The 21,221-nt window shown below is 31.1% G+C and overlaps 1 protein-coding gene across 2 annotated transcripts in view; it reads right to left on the bottom strand.

Annotated features, from left to right (window-relative positions):
* Positions 1-20,801, bottom strand: part of LOC129229645 (heparan-alpha-glucosaminide N-acetyltransferase-like) — a 41,259-nt gene extending 20,458 nt beyond the window's left edge. The window contains exons 1-7 of one of the 2 annotated variants that reach the window (XM_054863998.1): positions 20,685-20,801; positions 13,305-13,423; positions 11,960-12,060; positions 7,642-7,711; positions 7,345-7,396; positions 6,170-6,258; positions 1,061-1,168 (exon numbers count right to left, since the gene is read on the bottom strand). In XM_054863998.1, coding sequence (XP_054719973.1) covers positions 1,061-1,168; positions 6,170-6,258; positions 7,345-7,396; positions 7,642-7,711; positions 11,960-12,060; positions 13,305-13,423; positions 20,685-20,786 — 641 coding nt within the window. In that variant the 5' untranslated portion in view covers positions 20,787-20,801. The remainder of the gene's footprint in view (positions 1-1,060; positions 1,169-6,169; positions 6,259-7,344; positions 7,397-7,641; positions 7,712-11,959; positions 12,061-13,304; positions 13,424-20,684) is intronic. The other variant, XM_054863999.1, reaches the window with a different exon arrangement.
* Positions 20,802-21,221: the final 420 nt, after the last annotated feature.

Below are 21,221 nucleotides of genomic sequence, written 5' to 3'. Positions count from 1 at the left end.
TCAGTTTTTAAAAAAAAAAAGTTTCACAAACATTGCTTGTTCCTTGATGCATTGCCTGCTAGCTCTTCTGTTTGAAGAATATTCTAAAGTTTCTCATTTGTGCCTATTAAATTGAGAAACTGTTTAGATTTTTTAAACCACCTTTTCTAAGAGGCAACTACGGAGTCCAAAAAATTTAGCATTTGATTTTGAATTTTGATAATATTGTAATTAAATTGCTTTGGTTAACAACTAATTATTTTCTCTATGCATTTTCTAATGTATGTCATTAGTTAATTTTTTTGTCATATTGTAAGTTTTTACCAGTTTCTGCCGTAAATGTGGCAGAAAGTGGTTTTTGCCATGCCGGTTTTAACTGGTTTCTGCCAGTGGTTTTAACCACCTCGGCAGAAACTTGCCAACCCTGTTGCCAATACACGTGAGTAAAGATGCGAATTAAATATTTTGTTCTGTGAATGGCAACATTGAATGGCATTTCATCATTTGTGATGTCACACGACAGAAGCGTAAACAATGAAAGCGCACTGATTTAAGTAATTTTTTTTTAATATTACACGTAAACAAATTATTTTAAAAATGGTCAGATCCTATGTTTTTAAGCATGCTCTTTCAGAAAAAAAAAACTTTTAAAATTTTGGAAACAACCCCATTCTAATAATAACTTTAATGTCTTCAGTGCATGTTATGTCTTTTAATTAGCATATCTAGACACAATGATGAAAAGATTGATTACAGGATAGCTTAATTATAAGAAGTAGTTTAAAAGTATTAATATTTTTAAAATACTTATGCAAACAAAATTCCAAAGTTTCACTTATTTACAGGTCTAACTTTAGGCCTTTCTGAGAGATGGTTTCTTTCTACTAGAAAATTTAAAATGCTAACTTAAACTATATTCAGACAGTTTCAATGATGCGTCAAAATTAGTAAGTTGGTCACTTTAAACGGCTTGGCAGGAGACAAGATTAATATTCAATAAAAATCATTGTGTATATAATACAGAAAGTTACTCAAAAAATTCTAAAAAATAAAGAATATTTAAGAAATTTTTAATACGAACCATGGAAACACTAAATCAGCAACAGATAAGCCATTCCAAATTGAATGATCGAAAAATTCATATCCCCCACCGCCATAGTTCACAAATATCATTACTACTATAGATATTCTGTGGATAAAATAAAAAAGTGACAAAATTGAAAGATCGTGATATTTAAAATTTTGAACATGGGAATGTTTAAGTAAAAATTGTGTTGCAAAGTCAGTAACAAAAGACCTACTGGGAGAGCTTTTTGGAAAATGTAAAGGTTTTCTTTTTCTTTTCTTTTTTTTTCAAGCAATTTACCAGACTTATAAAAGTCACCAAAAAAATGTAACCTTTCATTAGCAAGTCATGATGCAAAACAAATAAATAAAAAAAAAATACAGACTACAATTTGCACTTGCATCTTTTTTGGATTAAAAATAGTGTTTCTTTAAACTCCAAAATTAATGTGTGCAATTTTTGCTTGCAACAATTTTACATTTGGTCCAAAAACCAAATTATTTCTAGCTCTAAGTAACAAAAGATTTCAGCAAAAAAAAAAGTACAAAAAATTAAGAGAATGTAAAACAATTTCAAGCTAAATCGAAAATGTTACTGAAAACTTTTACTTTCCTGTTTTTTGAACTTTTAATCAAATTGGATCCCGAAAGTTTTTTTGCTCTCTCACTTTTCTCATAAGTTAATAAATAATAATTGTAAGGGAAATTTTTAAACTTAACTACAGTAGGTGCAGCTTAATGTGATCACTTTGGGACAAATACAGTTTGATAACAATAACGGAATATAATCCTGGACACACAAAATGACGATTTTTTTTTCAATTATGAAGCATTGATTTTTTACACTTGCAAGTTAAAATTACAATGACTCAACTAAATGCAGTTTTAAATTACAACTTACTAAATTAGCAGAATGGAATAGCTCTTTTTTTCATTGATTAAACCATCTGTTCGTTGCTACAGAGTTGGTCTTTTTTTCCCATTTAAAAAGCAAGATCTTTTGCTTTTTGTCTCATTAACGAACTTCCTTCTAGCGCATCCTTGTCACTGACATTCGCAAACCACAGTTTCAAAGCAGATTCAACTTCACCATCTTTTCCAGCATGATTTCGCTTATTGTTTAAATTTTTTATTTAGCTTCACTTTGTTTTCAATCTCGCCCTTATCTTTAGTAACTTACAAAGAAATGTCTAGGAAATGTTTAGTTTCTATGCAGCATTTCCGTGACTCATCATGGTTAAATTGGCAAAGCGTTTTAAAATGTCATTTTTATTTCCCTTAACAGTTACATCATTGCGCTTTTTCTCCATCTCTAAAATGATTGACCGTTTAGAGTGAAGTTTTTAGTGTAAGCAGGGAGAAAAAATCCTTTGCTTTACTGAACTTGTTTTCCCGGAAAATACTTGTCAGGATTTGCCTTTGTAATTCTGTTGATTGAAGAGAAAAAATTGAAATTTTATGAAAAAGTGATAACAATAAATGAAAGCACTGGTTACAATAACCAATTTTTTTAACACATGGTAATATACAAGGGTTACGGGACTTCGTGATTCTGATATATAATATTAAGCGAGTGAAAACATTAACTGTGATCACATTAAGCGGCGCCTACTGTATAGATGAAGCGAGACTTTAATTCCCTCTGAGGAACTATAGGGTCCTAAAATCATGTTTAAAATTAAATGCTTCTCCAGTATTGCAATTACTATAAATGAACCCTATATACTTTATAAGCACAGGGACCAACAATAATTGATAAAAGAAATAGTAATCAACTAAATAAATTCAGATAATAATAATAATAATAAAGCTTATGATATCAAAAGGACAGAACCAGAAACATTATGAAAGACAAGCATTACACAGATACAGATGAAGGCAAGAAAAGAAAGAATATTGTGCACATTGGAACTTGACAAAACTACAAAAGCATTGCAAGTAGGCCATAAGTTTGAAACAAAACGTGCATATTTATTTCGGAATATCAGCTTTGAAAAGTAAATTATTTGCACAACAGACTAAATAAATTACTATAAAATTTTTATCTGAGTGTGTCATAGATATTTCTTAGAATACCATTAGCTCTTTAAAAAAAAATGTCAACTTGCCTGAATAAGTACTGTTGAAAGATTGTTTTCAGAAACGAGAAAATGTTATTACAGAAACAGTACATGAAGCTGTGAACTGCTTTTGAAGGGCTGTTTTTTAATATGGATGAAGCTATATTAAAGTACTAGTGGTACCTGCACGGCTTTGCTCGTAATAGAAAAATTAAAAGGTCTTTTGGTTCGCCTGTATATTTACAAATAATGTATGGTGAATTTTCTCGCCAATTGGCTTGTATCCATGTTACGGTTCCACGTTATGATAATTTTGTATCTCGCCAATTGGCTTGTGCCCATGTTACGGTTCCACGTTATGGTAATTTCCTAATTTTTTCATCCATCTTACAATAATTTTGTTCTTAAAATTGGAATAGAAAAAGAATCACATTGAATTTTCAAAAAATCGCTTCGAGGTGCACACCCCCATGCTACAAACTAACTTTGTGCCAAATAGGCCGAACGGTCTAGGCGCTATGCGCGTCACAGAGATCCTGACAGACAGAGATCCGGAAAGAGAGAGATCCTGACAGACAGACTTCCAGCTTTATTATTAGTAAAGAAAAAGTATCTTAGTCATTTTTTAAAAACAAAAAACGAGAACAAATATAACTTGGAGAAAATTGAAGTAGATTTTTTCATTTTGATATGCTCGCACTTTTTAAACCATTTTTACGTTGATACTTTTTTTCAATTGCCGAATGAATTTTATAAGTCTTACAATGAAGATTTTATCAATTTTGGTAAGTATAATTTTTTGTTATTATAGTATCTTTATTATTCTTAAATGTTACTTAATCTTCGGAATTTTTTTATCTTCATTAAAAAAAAATCAATCCAGGAACAGTTTCGAATAGAAGAAAGAAAACGGAAAGACATTATTTTTTTGGTTTTTGCACAATGGAATGGCAATTCTAGACTAAGCATTTCTCATCACAGTGAGAAAATGCACCCCCCACCCACCAAATTAATTTCTGGGCTCGCCACTGAGTGAGTCTATTTCACAGTTTTACATTTGGTTTGTTTCCTTACTTTTCTTTCTTTCTAAAAACAATAAAAATTCCTCACTAAAGGAAGGAAAAAAAAATATTTAGTAGCAGGTTTAGAAAAAATATTGAAATTTGTTGTTGGCATTTATTTCAAATAGAACATTAAAATCAAATTGCAAATATACAATAAGTTTTACAAGTAATTATTTAAATTCTAAACTGATTTTCATTTGTTTGTTTGTTTTTAATGCAAAGAAAAAAAAGAACATTATTCTGTTTTTTCCTATTGGAAATCTCCAGTTATTAATAATATAGTAAGAATATAAGCATCACTTTCACTGTTCCTAATTTGAATGAGATTAAAGAAAAATAAACTTAAAATTGAAAAATATTGAATACATTAAATTAAATATATTAATTTCATAATTAGGGGTCCCCCCTCTTCAAGTTATATTCTATATAATTCTTGACAAGAACTAACACATAACAAATTTTTGTTTTTATATTTGATACAATTAACAACAAAATACTTATTGAATATTTAATTTTAGAACAATGCACAATTTTGAGCAAATCTACCAAAAGGTAAAATATTTTATTGAAGCAGTAATTTTTTCATAACTTTCAAATAATAGCATGTATGCTGTTTTATCAGCATTACAGATGCACGAATTTCATAAAGATTTGTGTAAATTTGTTAAAAGAAATTTTTGTACTGATATTTTTTAAAATGTCAGAAACTAACAAACCATGGGAAAAGGAGATCTGCTACAGTTAAGCCATTCCAACGAGCATGATGAAAAAACCAGTATTTTCCACCACCGTAATTTACAAAAATCATAAGCACAAGAGAAATACTAGAAAGAAAAGATAGACTAAAGGGTTACAGATAGAGAATAAACTTAAACATATACAAGTATTTGGTTTCATATACAAAGTAACACAAAATGTTGAACGGAGCAATTTGTTTTTTGAAAGCATGTGATGTATACAAAATTTTAAAACAAAACAAAATCCATTAAAATGTTTTTCATTAACACAGCTCACAAAAAAGATACAACTAATTAGTTTTAATACAAGATAAAAAAAAAATTGACAAGCATTTATGATTTTTAAAGAAACATATATGTTTGTTAGTTAGCCATAATTTTAATGCCACAGCTAAAAAAGCTAAAGAGTCCCTGCATTAACAAGCACTTAGCAGTTGGTTTTATGATTACAGTTTAAGCAAGGGTTTCCCAACTGCTGATCTGAGGGATTTCACGGTGGATTCATGAAAAAAAAATTAAATTTGGATATAGTTCCTAAAGTTTTTTAAACCTCTCAACTTCTTTTCAGTATTATAAACCCAAATACAACATAAACAACATCTAAACATCAAAACAGAACAGCTAACTATGCATCCCAATTTGTAGTAATTTAATATTCTACATATTCTTTATTCAACAATTATTTCAGTGAATCACAACTGCTATTACATTTTTAAAAAAGAGAGTAATAGACAAAAAATTTATTGCTATTACATTCAAAACAGTTAGAACATTTTTCAATTTTGCTTGATAAACAACATCTATTTCTGTTTTCGTTGTAAGGATTTTCTAAATCGGGATGTTCTCTCCATCCTCTGCATATACATCAACTTTTCTGCAATATCACGAATGCAAATGCAATAAATTGTTTGATTTAAAACAGAACGATGCCTCAGAAACAAATCTGCTGCAATAGATAGTAAAGTTATAAAAACACTTGCAGCAGCAAATGTCACACTAACTAAAAATTATTTCTGTGTGAAATTATGTTAAATAAATGAAATGCCTAAACATAAACTTTTTAATTTTGGTTCACCTTGATTTGCAAAATGGCATTTTTCCAAAATTTATATTTTTCCTATTTTCAAAATTTATTAATTAAATTATTTACACTTTATTTATATTAAAAGTATTAAAATCCATAAAAATTATTTATTAAATGAATTTTTTTTCCTATTTTGAACATGCAATACATTTATTGAATGCATTAAAAAAAATGCTATACCCTCTAACAGTGTCTAAAGAGCGAAGTCGCTTTGGGGAAGCTTTTTTTTCTTCAGCAACAGAACTGGATGAATAAGCTGCAGTTAAGTCCTACAATAATAATAATAATAATAATAATAAAACATGAAACAGACATGATTATGACAATTTTTACAATAGCAGCAAAATGCCATTTATGTTAATGTGCACACACAAACACAATCAAAAAAAGTTTTTCACTGAAGATACGTTTAATATAATGTTTTTAGATACGTCTCTAATTTTCCTTCAAAAGAAGGCCTGAGCTAAGCATAAACAAAAAATATTTAACGACTTTACTGATGTAAAACTTGTCTTGCAATATGAATCAAAAGAGGCTGAGGTGGCCAAATCGGTAAGGCATTGGACTTTTGACCGGTGGGTCTTGTTTTCGATCCTAGCCAGTCAAAGACTCACCGTCTTCATTAATGACAACTGGGGGACGTTAAATATGCTCATGGTCACAAAGTCCTCCAAGTGAAACAATAGCTTTGGGGGTGATGGACCAGGGATTGCCCAGCTCTTGGTCTGGATCAAAAAATCAGAGCTCCCATCCAACTATTCAAACAACAAACAGTGGTAAGTACAGGGCCACTGGAGTAAAAAAAAAAATGAATCAAAAGTTTGGAATTAAAGTTCAAATTAAAAGCTGTCGAGCAACCCCTGATCCAGCATGTCCAGGAGGACTTGAAAATTACTTCAATGGAGCAATAAATAACAAATGGAAAATTGCTTCTGTAGAATGAATGTTTCAAATTGAATCATAATTTTCAAGAACCTTCACTATTTTTTCCCTTTTTCCCAAAATTATAACTGAATACTTAAACTTTTGACACCAAGAAATTACAATGCATCAACTAACTCTTGAACTGAAACTATGATGTGGAGGAAAATTCCACACTTGGGCCTTTTATCTATCAAACTAAAATAGTAATTGCAAAAACTCATGCCATACACTGTTCGTTAAAGTTTAATGCACAATTTTCAGCAAATTGTTCCTTTTAAATAACTTCTTTAGCCAGCTTCTAGTCATACTAATCTGAAATCAATCACAATTTTTACTGCTTTGAAAAACTAAAATAACTCGTTTTTATCATGATTGATAAACATGGTCTTAATGTTTAGAATCACAGATTATACAACATGAAAAACACTTACAAAACTTACATCAAGAGAATTTCGGTGAAAAAGACTGTTTAAAATTCCTTTTCTGAAATAGAAAAAATAAGAAAATTCAGAACTTTGACAAATGTAATACTTTGACAGAGAATAAGATTCTACAAAGCAAATAGCTTTATATTGATGAAAAGGATCATAATGGGAAAATTTTATATGAAATAATTTAACATAGAAAAAAAAGAAGAAATTAAGAAAATTGTAACAAAGCTAATTTGCAAATTTACTTGATTTTATAAATAATTCAGCAGAAAAAGAAAAAAACACAAATTAAGTTACCTTTTCAAGTATTTTCCAGCTATCCAGAATGCAGCAAGCAAGATGTAAATTGCAACAGCAACAAGAATGGCTACACAAAAATTCAAATTTTAACAATGCATTCCTATTCTTTTACTTCCTTTATAATATAATAACAAATCTAACACTGCCCTGGGAAGGTAAAGAGCAGCAACCAGCAAATTTTTCCTTTTTTTTCTCACTTTTTCATTTCTTGTATTTTAGATTTATTGTACAAACTCGCTTATTTGGTTAATGCAGAAAATAAAGCACAATAAATAAATAAATAAATAAATAAATAGATAAATAAAAAAAATAATTTGAATTTTGGCTTTTTGATTTCAAATTATGTTTCTCGCGATCACGAGTATGTGTGTGAGTGTTTATGTAAGCCTGCATTTGTGTCCAGGCATGAGTGTGTGGGTATGTATGTTTATATAGGTATGTCTATGTATGCATGTGTATTTGAGTCTGTGTGCAGGCATGAGTGTGTGTGTGTAAGTGTATGTATGTATGTATGCGTGTATTTGTGTGCAGGCATGAGTGTATGATGTATGTCTGTGTGCAGGCATGAGTGTGTGTAGGTGTATGTATGTATGCGTGTGTTTGTGTGCAGGCATGAGTGTGTGATGTATGTCTGTGTGCAGGTTTGAGTGTGTGTGTGCACGTGTGCAGGTGTGTGTATGTTGGATATAGACGCAACCTGGAGATGGTTTTCGCTAGAGGAGCAGCATCGTGAGGCCGGTTGATGGTGGTGCTGCAGAGTGCACGGGGGGAAATCATAGGACGCCAAAAACAGTCAAGTGAGAACAATAAGCAATGCGATTGCTCAAAAAACCATCACACTCTAACATTTCTCTATTATTAGACTGGATTTCCGAAACTCTTTTCTTCAAGTATCTAAAAATTAATTTCTGCTCATACAGTAAACTCCCGATTATCCGCAGAATAGAGGGTGGAACACTAACAGCGGATGATCCGCAATCAGGTAAAATCAATGCTAGTGTACACAATAGCTTAAAAAGTTCAATAACACTCACATACATTTAAAATATAGCTAAAACGATGACAAGGTAAATAGAAAAACATGCAAAAGTTAAGAAAAGGATTGTTCATTATTGAAAATGGATTGCACACAGATGTGAGCAAATCCTGCAAGCGGACTGCAACAGATCACGCTAGGTTACACCAAAAACATATAGGAAAGGAGAGAGGAATTTTTCAAGACTGTTCCGGTCACTGGTTTACGCTCGTAAGTAGTGTAGATCTAAATATCAGTAAATAGAGCAGATCTAAAATTCAGCAGAGTAGTGTACTGCCGTGCTAAGCTCAAAAGTGGTATCTGCAGTGGAGCTCAAAAGGAAAAATTCATGATTAAGGTTTTACAACTTTTTCCTTTGATTTGTGACTTATTTAAATGTTCAACTTGAGATAGTTGTTTCATAAATATTTTATCTAACCTACATAAGAGTGTATTTTTGTAAAAATTTTAATTAAAAATTAATGAATGTAGTTACAATAAATTTTCTCTTTAAAACCTTTTCATATACAGGGTTAATTTCACTGTAAGTGATTGATACTACGCATTTTTAGGGGTATCTGCACAAGTACAACAAAAATAGCTCAGGTGAAACGTGCTTAATGTATCATTAATTAATACTCTGCTTCATTTGGACTTAGCTGCTGCTTTATTTTGTAAATACAAATCAAATAGAATCTACCTTCTGAAAAATATCATTTTTAAAATTTCGGGCATTTAAAACTGTATATAAACCATAATCATTTTCTGTTCTCTATATTCAAAGGATGTGTTGATGCTATCATTTATGATGTTTTATTTTCTAGATTCATTTTTACCCAGCATGAAGATAATTTTGACAGTAGACGATACTTAAATAAAAATATAATTGGCCGTAGAATGAAATGCGTTTTTTTACATGAAAGAATTGGATATGAATGTTTTATATGCATTTCATTTTTAAGAATTTGCATTTTAAATAAAAATTTGAATAGAAAAATCGGAATATTTACTTGAACATTTATGCAAAGTTGTATTAGTTTTTATTATCAACCTACACCAACTATTCAACGGTTAACAAATTTTAGTACTCTGTTACAATAAACTACTACATTATTAAATATGCTGCTATGCTAAGGTATAAAAGTCGTATCTACAAATTACTAAGGAGAAAAGTGGTAAATGCGCAGATACCACTTTAAAGGCTTAGTATTTGTCACTTACGTTGCCTTAGCAAACTACGCAAAATGTGTAGCTACTACTTTTTCCTTAAAGCTTTTTTTAGTATATCACGTTCACAAATCGCCAAAAAACTTAATTTAGGTAAATTAAATTACTAACAACCACCTGGTGACAATAAGTCAATTTTGATAAAATGTGCAGATACCACATCTGTGATTAGCACAACAGTGTAGATCTACTAGTCAGGATTCCATGTCATTGAAAGGGAAGGAATACAAATGTTTTAGATAAGACTATGCACTTGTTAAGTAAAGATATGTGCATTTATCTCCATTCAGTTTATCATCACGAAAAATATTATTATTATTATTTTTTTTTTTTTTCAATTTTTTTTTTCAAAGGGTGAAAGGTTACAGATAATTATGAGTTTACTGTATTCTGTGCTCTACCTTCCCAAGGCAGAATATATATTATGTTTCTATTAATAGTGCAGAGGGACAATTAACATCAAAATTCGAAAAGCATTAATCCAGTTCACCCCTTGACAACCAGATACCTTTATTACCAGTTTGATTAGCTTTTGTGAAACACAATAGATTGGCAAAAAAAATTTTCGGTGATGTATGTTTATTCTAAAATGACTTTCAGTCAGCGGTTTTAAATACTTTTCTGAAATTTTCAAAATTTAATTCATTAATACATGCTGCTGTCAATGTGGAAAGATTGCGCCTGATGCCGGTATGATTTAAAAATTTATCTTTATGCTTGTTGATCTTATGTGGTTCAAATTCATTTCTATTTTTAGCAAAAAGTAGTAAATTAAATCAGTTGTATGTTACATGTGAGGTTTATTATTGCAATTGCAATGATACACTTTGACAATATTTTCTGGCAATGTTGACGAGCTGAGAACAGCTTTTACTGATTAATGGTTTTGAAAAGGAAATTCTCAGAAATTTAAAACTTTATAAATAGAATTCTGTATTAGTTTTAAACATTTCTCTTTTATATATATATCTATATATATAAAGGTGACAGTGTTTCTTTGTTTGTTTCTTGCTTTGTTTGTACCCGATGGCCAGAAGACACCATAGCACCTACAGCCCTGAAACTTGGCACAAAATTCGAACGTACCCCGGGGGTCTGCACCTTGAAGCTCGAATTTTAAATTTCTAATTAGTTTTTTCATAATTAACTAATTAAGCTGAAATTTCACGTTTTTTGCCTAATAAGAGAGTAAAAAATCCTCCCTCCCCCTGACATTATATGTCATTGGAAAGAGTTTTCCTCTCCAAACAAGATGACGTTTGTTCCATTTCTCTCAATTAAATAAAACAGGAGATATAAGCGATTTTAATTACGATCCCTATTGAGCCACTTTTCAAGGCTAAACTTGATTTTTGTTTCTGCAGTGACGTCATCTTTGGTAAACGGATTAAATGTGCTTGCAGTGACGTCATCTTTGGTATACGGTTGCGTTCGAATAGTAGAACCGGTGGTTGCGCTGTTGTCATTTTTGTTAAATTCACTGTGTGAATGTTAATTGATATTCTTTTTAATTTTAAAGTTGCTTGGCGAATTTGGCGATAAACAATAGAGTTGCGGATTATTTGTTTATTTTGGCATTTAGGTTTTTAAAGGGTGTTCACGCATTTTAGTTAAAAAATATGATTACTGATTATTAGACATCAGAAGGGGGGGGAGGTATTTTTTTTTAATTCTAGAGTTTTTTTTTCTTTCCTCAAACGTTAGCTTTTCTATAGTTATATTTTTCATATGGGGTGCAGGATTTCCATTTTGTCCTAGATGCACCGTGTTACACAACTGTAAATAGGCATAGAAAATACCAAAAAGATAGATATTGATTAATTAATACCGGTGCCAAATTTATTTAAACAGCCACCATAGGCGGCACACTTGGCCTAAAAACAGGGGGGAGGGAGTGGTTTTTTTAATTCAACGATATAAAAGCGTTGGATAGATATAAAAGTGTTGGAGTTAATTTCAATAGTCAGTAAAGTAATTTTTTAGTCACATAAAATAAAGTTACATTTATGTAGAATTTCCAGAGCATTGAAAGGAGGGGGAAAAACATTGTTCACTTAATTTGTTGTAACTTACGGACATAGGCTTCTTCAGCCTTTTGGACATTCTCTACAAAACAGCCACTCTCATTCACTTTAAGATAATTTATAGCATTTTCCCCTACATACATTGAGTCCCTAAAAAAAATATTTATGAATCTTGTATTTTGGTTTATTAGCAATAATAAATAATCATGAATAATCTACTAAAATTGAATAAATAGTAAGGATATTCGAAAGTTAAATAGCATCATAATTAGATTACAATATGAAAGAGTTGTATTCTGGAAAAGTTAGGAAATTCTTGAATAAGAAAATGGTCAAGATCACAACGTCAGCTACAGAATCAGAATTATAGAATAAAGAACTTTTTTTTTTTTTTTGAAGCATTTAATGAATTTAAAGGTCCAACATTCGAAATGTAGAAATCATACACATATAAAAAACAATGCAAATTTTTTTGAACACATACATCATAATATCAAAAATTTAAATGTAGGTACAACTTTTTTTTTTTAAATATTTATTAAGCGCCTGGAATTTTTTCTGAGGGAAAAGAACAAATCATTAAACAAAATCTTTACTTCAGTATTCTTTGGAAAGGAGTTGAAACTGCTGCCCATGCCTATCTTATTTTGAGTTCATATTTAAAGTTTTAAAATTTTAAACTAAAAAAAATGTAGGCTGAATTAATAAAATGTGGGATATGATAGGCACTGATAAATGTTCTATGTGCAATTTATTGCTTTGAAGGTAAATATCAAATAACAATTTCGGATGCAATTGGATTGAAATTTTCGACTGAGCGTGGCAAAAGAAGATGCCTGTCCTCAACGGAAGATACAACATAATTAGGGTTGAAAATATCCATCAATACAAAACCATTAATGTAAAATCAATAGAATTGCATAGAGAACAAAAATATCAGGTGTTGCAGAAACGGATGTAATCAGGTTTCAAAATGCACAAAAAATCATGCCTGGGGCGTGACAGTGTAATAATGGCCAAATTGCAACAATTTTAGGTGTAATGTGCAAAAGTAGACAGTATGTTATCTTTAAAACAATAGAATATTGTTTTTAAAAGTATAATTTTTCGTTTGGGCGCAGAAAAGGCCAAAATAATACTTTTGTTAAAGCTTGTAGCAGAATTTTCTGTTTGGCACCATTCAGCAAAATTGGCGCAAAGGCGCAATAGTGTACCCCTGTGCTATGGATATCCAAGGCAATAATACTGATTTCTGCATACTGGGTACAATACTGAGTATAACATGTATACAATACTGAGTATACAATAATGTATACAATACTGAGTAATTTTCTTGATTCTTAACAAAAAGAAAGAAAAGATAATTACTAGGTTTTTTTTTTTTATTTATTTACTTGCAAATTGATGAGTTGTGACTGTCCAGAACTTCCCAAGTGGAGCCGAGAGCAGCAAATTTCACTACAAATTTTTTCCATTTATATGGACTTACTGATTCCTTTAGTTGTAGCGGGCACTAGAACAAAGAAATTAAAAGATCAAAAATTAATCTAGCAATTATAAGTAAAGTTGATAATCATCAATTTTAGAGACTTAATTAAATTAATAGCTTGGTAAATGAATATGACGACGGCTTAGGTTGCTCCTTTAACAAATATCTTTTCAATCTATCACCCCACTCCTAAGATCAAAGATTGCTATTTTCAGCACTAAAATCTTTAATAAGCGTACACAGGTTATGCTTCACAGAAATAAAAATAAAGAGGCTTTTTTTTTGTATGTGTAAGTACATTTCAAAGAGAAAAACAAATCTGTTGGTTTCAAGCTTTCAAGCCAAATGCTTAACAACAGTATCAGCAGCAATTAACTGGATTTTGTCGGTTAGGTTTTTTCTTTATTCCAATTATTGAAGCATGAGTTTCATTTTATTTTCATAAGTTCAGACTATGACAGAAGTAAAATACATAAAGGTGTTTAGTATTATTCCTCAAAGTTTCCTTTGTAATTGTAGTCTTCTCATCAAAATATTCTTACAGATAATATTCAATGTAAAATGGTCGACCTTGGCGTCAGCGCAAAGAAGTGCTCCTTCATTCAAAAATTTCTCATTCCTACTGGGCCCCCATTTCAGGGATGAAATAATAAATTCTCTGGCATATTAAAACATTTTTTCCTCACCCAGAGCTTTGGTGCATTATCCTGCAAGGGTGGATCCAGGAACTCTTCAAAGGAAGGGCGAAACTAAGCTTTTAGAACTTCAATTTTGGAAAAATTACAGATAGTCAGAGGGCTAAGGGGGAAGAAACTGCATTTTGTGATAAAATTATGAAACTTGGCATGTTTGCAGACATTGCATATACAAATATTTTAGGAAGGGGACACATTCCAAAATCCTCCCCCCCCCCAGGGCAGCCATATTTGGTCCAAAACCAAAAATGGCGATTAAAAAATTGTATTATAAATTTTTAAATCATTGGTTGCATCACTCCATAGATGTTAATTATATTTTTTACCGTTTAAAGCTCATTAAGCGTCTAATTTCAGAAATAACTTCACAAAAAGTGGTTTTAAAAAAAAGATGTCTTCAAATTGTAAATTCTCTGACGCGAATCCCCCCCCCCAATAACATAATTACTGGTTTCTGAATTTAAAGATACATTAAATTAGGGTGATATCAAAGTAGGGTTCCACTTATCTGAATTCTAACTGCCCGGTCCAATTATCCGGTCATGATGCACCTTGTTTTTTTATGAGAGCACGCATAATTGGAAATATTTTCAAAGGTTATAAGAGAATATGGACTTGAAGGAAAATGGGTGAAATTAATGTCAAGACATCATAATTCTAATAGAAATAAATTTAAAAATTAATATTTAAATTTATTCTTCTTATTACTATTATTACTATTTTGTTACTGTTGTTAATTCTCCGTTAATCGATTGATCATTAGTAAGCTTTTACTCATTTTATGAATATATATATATATATACTAGAGGGCCCGACAGACGTTGTTCTGTTCAAACTTTGTGAATTGAAAAGTTAAAAAATTTCAATAAACTATCAAGTGTTTGAACCATTCTGTTAAAAAAAAAGTAAAAAAAAATGTTTTAAGTTGCTATGGTGTCAGAATGTGTATATTGATTACAACTTGATTTATCTAATGCCCACTGAGCAGTTGTTTTATTAAATATTTTTTCTCCCGTACTTAATGGTTTGCTCCTTCAGCCATACTTAAAGGATAAAAAGCGTCCTCAGATATTTAGTGTAAAAATCTAACTACCCATCTGGAAAAAACGGGAAATCCGGCTGCAACATCCCCCATATGAAAAAGAATAAAACAATCGAAAGGATATCGTTTAGAAAAATGATAAAGGTAGAAACAGTTCTCTGAATAAGCGAAAATCACTCATCCCTCCCCTCCCGATGTAAAATAAACACATTCTTCAACTAAAATGACTAAAAACTCTTTAAAAACGAAAAACAATTGTTTGCAATTTGAAATATTTCGCCAAATAAACAAAAAATATAATAAATTACATTAAGAGTAGCTTTAAAATGTAAACAAATGATCACGCAACTCTTGTTTATAGCCAAAGTCGCCAAGCCACCACGTTACTGTAATCCAGCCGATCAGTGAGCAAAGTCAACTCCGACCGATTAGCGGTCCGATCTTTTGAGCGAAAACTTTTAAAACTTCATATATTGCCTATTTTGTTCTTTCCACCAAAGATAAAGATCTTCCACTGCCCTGAGCTTTTGTGTACAGAACTACACTGTAGTAATTTATCTGGACGAAAATAAAATTTGTTTCGTCTTTAAATTCCATCATCTTTTCCTTTAATAATGTACTGATTGGTTTAATAATCTTTAAAGTATTCTTGACATTGGTGTCAAAACTCAGATGGATTTGAAAACAAATTTTGCCAGGTACGGTACTTTCTGATCATTTGGTTAGGAAAACCTAAAACACCGATCCGGTCACATGATTCAACTACGACGAAAGAAGACATGTTTACCCGATTTCTTCCAGTACTTTAGTTTAAAATATATCATGAGACCTAAAATCGTTGCTTTCAAGAAATGAAGGCTTCACTCTCTCTCTCTACGTTTTATCTACACAAATTGACATATATCACAGCAGGAAATTTCATTACAAAAAGCAGAGCTGGCTTTCTTATTGTCCTATGGCAACGGGTTAAATATTTATTTCAGTTCTGGCTCAACAATAGGTTAAAATAAATATTAATCATTTGAGAGATATAAACATTCAATGTTTAAATTAATTAATTAATTAACAAAAACGTTTCCGATTCGATCCATAGCGCTTCAAAACCATGCTCGCCACAACTTAATTACACACAGAAAATTTGATCAAAATCGGTCCAGCCGTTTAAAAGCCTTATGGTGACAAACGTCCGCACAGAAGATTTTTATATATTAAGGTATATATATACCTAAAGTGTATAATAAAAAAAATGTCTCTAACTACTTCTTACAAAAAGATTTACATTGATGCAATGAAGACACTTTTGTCAGAGAAGTTTTTATAACTTAAAAATCCAAGAAAGAAAGCACCATCAATGTTCAAATTTTGGAGCACCGTATTAAAGCTGAGGCTTTTAATGTTAATGTTTAATAGATCATAGCTTTCAACCAACTTTAATATCTTTACTGAACTTTTGAAGGAGCTGATTCTGTATTTTTGTCCCATTTTATCGCTATACTAAACGATGTACATATACGTTTTAGTAACTACGCTTGGTGGTTACCAGTATTCATAAAACATACTTCTTCTTTAATCCAGAAACCTTTCAAACGTACACAAAGCCTTCGAAGAAGGAATGTTTGTTGTAAAAAAGACAATGAACATCTTTTTTCTGTAATTGGATTGGATCATGCTTATAAGCAAAACAATGCGGTGGTGAAAGAAGACAGTGGTATAATTGGTCTATCACAGATCCAACTACGTTAAGAAGATGGATGTTGGCTGGTCTTGAAGTTATCGATTTATTTACACAATTTGAAAAAGTTATTTCAAATCATTTAAAGAAACGCTATATATGCGCAATGAAGTAATGTTAAGTTTCCAAAGCCTGTTTACAAGAAAGGTCTTGAAGAGTCAGGTCTTGAAGAGAAATAGCAGAACATGGAAATCCATTTTTAGAGTTGTTCTCATTTGAGACGAATATAGCAGTAGACAAAGAATAAGTGGGGCAATTCATGAAGATTGGGCAAGTTGAGAAAAAAAAAACAGTTATAACAAATTCATAGAGAAAAGAATTGTGACTCAAAAGTCACTTCATATTCACAAGTAGAGGAAAAAAAAAACTTTTAAATGCAGAGATACATCGTGATGCCATTGTCTATGATGGTTCTTTCATCGTTCACACAAAACGACCTAGGACCGAAAATGTTTTGGTAGAGCATCTGAAGTCTATTCAGGATACAGATGCAAGACATATAAGAGGAATAGGAGAAAGCTATCGTTTTGAAGAAAATGGTTTGCTTCCTGAGAACTGGGTCAGTTTCCTCCGGAATGCAGATAAGAAGATAGAATTGTTTTTCATGATTGCATTGCCTGTACCATCTTGTTTTGCTCTTAATGATTCAACAGTGATTTTCATTGAATATGACAACTCTAGCTCCATCAAATCACGAGGAAGTTGATTTCAGGATCTTGGTACATGTTTTGGATGCTGGAGAAGGAGGATACCGAAGCACATGCATTAGAACTGATGGCCCCTGGTGTCATTTTAGGCATATCATACTTCCATGAGCTGTTCAAAAAAGGTATAAAGAAGATGGGGCTTGAATTTGTAGCTGAAAAACACCTTCGACTTATACTTGTCCAAGAATTTGCTCACAAATTCGGTCAGCAAAAAGCAGTTGCTCAAAGAAGGTTCCACACATTCTCAGGATGTGACACAACCTCTTTTTTTTGCAGGTCGGGTAAAAGTGACGATGTGGAAAAGATGGAATGACTATCCTAATGTTATTGATGCATTTTTATACTTATCCCACCAAAAAAAAAAAAAAAAAGCATACCTGATTAAAGATTTCAAATATCTTAGCGAATCTTTTTGTCTCTATATAACTTCCACCCGTAAATAAAGCTGGAAAACGTTTTTCCACCAGCAAACAAAGATCAATGATTTACTTATCACCCATAGCTGAAGTCGTTAATCAACTTATTTAGTGCTTATCAATGGGGCAGCATGCCTAAAAATTTAGCTTGAACTTAAATTTATGATTGGGGTTTACAGTAATTGATGAGAAGCACATTCTTATTCATTTGAGTTTGCCCGCAGTTTCAAGTGCTTAAAGCGAATTTACGTCATGCAAGTGCAAAAAACAACTGATCCCAAACAACTTATGGGTGCTTCAAAAAAGGACTTATCTGCACATTGATGTGTAAATACTGCAATGGAAAATGTTATGTATCTGTGTAAATTACTCGTAAATTCAAACATTTTAAATTATCTTCTATATAATCATTGTGCATATCACTTACTCAGATTTGTTGTAGTTTTAGTTGTAATTTTAGTTGTAGTTTTTGTAACAGTGAGTTAAATTTCAATAAATAACAATTTTATTAATAGTAATAATATTTTTAGCTCTATCAACATATCACTAAACTTCTTATTGCAGGAATTAATAATTTATTCCTCTTACATCGTTTAAAACATAGAACAAACGCTTCAAATCGCCTAATGAGAAAAAACTTAAAATTTATTTTAAAGCTTTTAATAATAAATTTTGGATTTTTATGAACAAAATATCCCCCCCTTCCTTTCAATTTTCTAGTGAAAATATGACTTATAAAACTGCAGAATGTGAGTAAAACTTCCAAAAAGTTGCAAAAAAAAAATTTTTTTTTTTTTGCCAATAATGAAAATTGATTTCGTTTTAACTAATAAAGGTATTGTATTCATTCTTAAATAACAATTAAAGTTTGTTTCAGGTTTTGAAAAAATAACTAGCTTTGTTTACGATTTTTTATTTCTAGTTTTATTCTTAGTTTCGTAATCAATTTTTATCAGTAAATTTTAAAACATATGTTCGGATTTTCTAATGTTTCAGATTTCTGGGGTTCGGATTATTGCGTTCTATAGCAAATGAATTGATTTCCTATTACATAGTGCTTTAAAACACATTAAAAAAAAAAAAAAACATTTCTCAAACAACGCTTTTAGAAATGTTAAAGTTTTGTTTTAAAAAAAAATCAAATTTTTTGAAATTATTAAAATTAGAAGGTTTAGAGATATTTTGACAGCGTTTTAAGCTTTAGTAAGCATAATAGAACTCACAAAAGAAGATACGGTGGGCGTTTTTCTAAAAATTAAAAAATAAAAGAAGTTTTGGATTTTTTACCAAAAATGGCAGTCAGGGGGGGAGGGGTTTGGGGGGAGGATTTTGACATGTCTCTCCTTCTAAAAATGTTCGTAAGGACATTGTCTACATGCATGCCAAGTTTCATGATTTTATCACAAAATAGTTTCCGGCTATATTTTCTACCATAGCCCCTCTATCAAGAGAGTTTCCGTACCCTCTCACCCTAATATCATCGAATATCGTTCAAAATTGTATTTCTGAAATTGCATTTTCGAAAAATTTGCAGAGGAAAGAGCTTGAACGAACCTCATTCCTTTCTCTAACGTTACCAAAGATAGTTTAAAACCACATTTTTATGACTTCAAGTTTGAAAAATTCCGAAACATTTCCGATTGAGTTCCCCCTTAAATTTATCGCAGATAGTCTAAAAAATACTCTAGCAACTAAACTACCGAAAAACTGCAGGTAGAGCACCTCAGGGGAGGGGCGATCGCCCTCACCACCCCTCCCTTGTATCTGCCAATGTCATTCTGTTTCCTCTTCCTTCTTGACGGTCTTGTGTAAAACGATTTTATCGCAACAGACATTGGTAATATAACATTACATTTCACATTACACCCCAGGGTCCCCCGTACCTACCACATATGTGGTTGAGACATTGGTAACAGCTAACGCTGGGTAACATCTCTAACCCAGTAGAGAGCTGTGATTCAAACAAAAGTTAGCATATAGATGATTCCTAGATCATAACTATTGTGATTAACTTTTAGTTCTAATTTTTAAAAGCGTGGTAGTCATTGAGAATATTTTTTTTTTTAATATTTGATTTGGACACCACACAATTTCCTTCCACACCTAATTAATTTTTCTATTGCCATGAATTTTTCGATTGTTAATAAGATTTTTCTTTCACAAAGGATTTTTACCTTCTCTATTTTCACTTAAGAATTTTCACAAAATTTTCGTAAAATGTAGTCATCATCAAAAGTTAGTCATCAAAATTTTCGTTACTCCTCGGTCTTTTCTCTTAATTCTCAAAAGGGTTTAACATTTAACTTTTAACATTGAACGTCTTAAAACTTTTTACTTATATTTTTACATTTTCCTTTAGCTGTTAGAATTATTCACTTACTCATTACATGACTTTTGTCTCAGTATAATTGGTAGTTTCTCCTTGGAGATCAACATTTTCTATCTCATTCATAAGGTTTCCCCTTAGTTAAGACTTTGACAGCAATTTTCTTGTCGTCAGGCTTTTGTTCTTAGTCACTAAGGTTCTTACTTAAGTCAATTTTACATTTTCAGCAAGTTTATATTTCTTGTTTTTACCATGCATGCAACTCATAAGTCTTTAGGTTTATTAATAAAACCAGGCTTTCAGAAATGCTAGTAAAAAACAGGGACAGAAAAAAAAAACTTAGTGGAATACAACAGAATTCATTTACCTTTTCGCATTCCAAGCTCTGATACCAAAAATTTATATCTTTGTTTATTTCTGATTTTATAATAAGGCAGGATTCGTCAACGTCCAATTTGCCACAAGTCATGTTGAGTTCCCCTTGCAGTTTATAGTAAACTTCAGATGAACTATGTGGTTCAACATAAAACACGTTCAAAGGTTGAAGATAATCTGAAGATCCCAAAGCAGTTGTGGTGACTGAAAGAAACATTTTTTTATGTAAACACAAGTACAGAACATGCTTGCTTTAATATAAACAGCACAACCAATTGCTTATTAGAAATTATAAAATTCATTTTAAAAGTTTTGATTCAGAATGAAATTCTACATAAATATGCTTACGAGAAAGTACTAATATACATTTTTTTCAACTTAAAAGAAGAACAAATGTAAAATTATTATTATTGCTATTTTTAAAATACCGGCCTTTTTTGTCGACTTCATAATCAGATGAAATTCGCGGGTCAGAACACATAACAAAATTTGAAAACAAATACAAATACAAAAGTGACGACCAGCAACA

This window comes from Uloborus diversus, chromosome 9 (assembly GCF_026930045.1).
Source record: "Uloborus diversus isolate 005 chromosome 9, Udiv.v.3.1, whole genome shotgun sequence".
NCBI classification, from domain to species: domain Eukaryota; kingdom Metazoa; phylum Arthropoda; class Arachnida; order Araneae; family Uloboridae; genus Uloborus; species Uloborus diversus.
The sequence above is the reverse complement of the archived record's forward strand: the minus strand, read 5'-3'. Positions and strand labels throughout refer to the sequence as shown.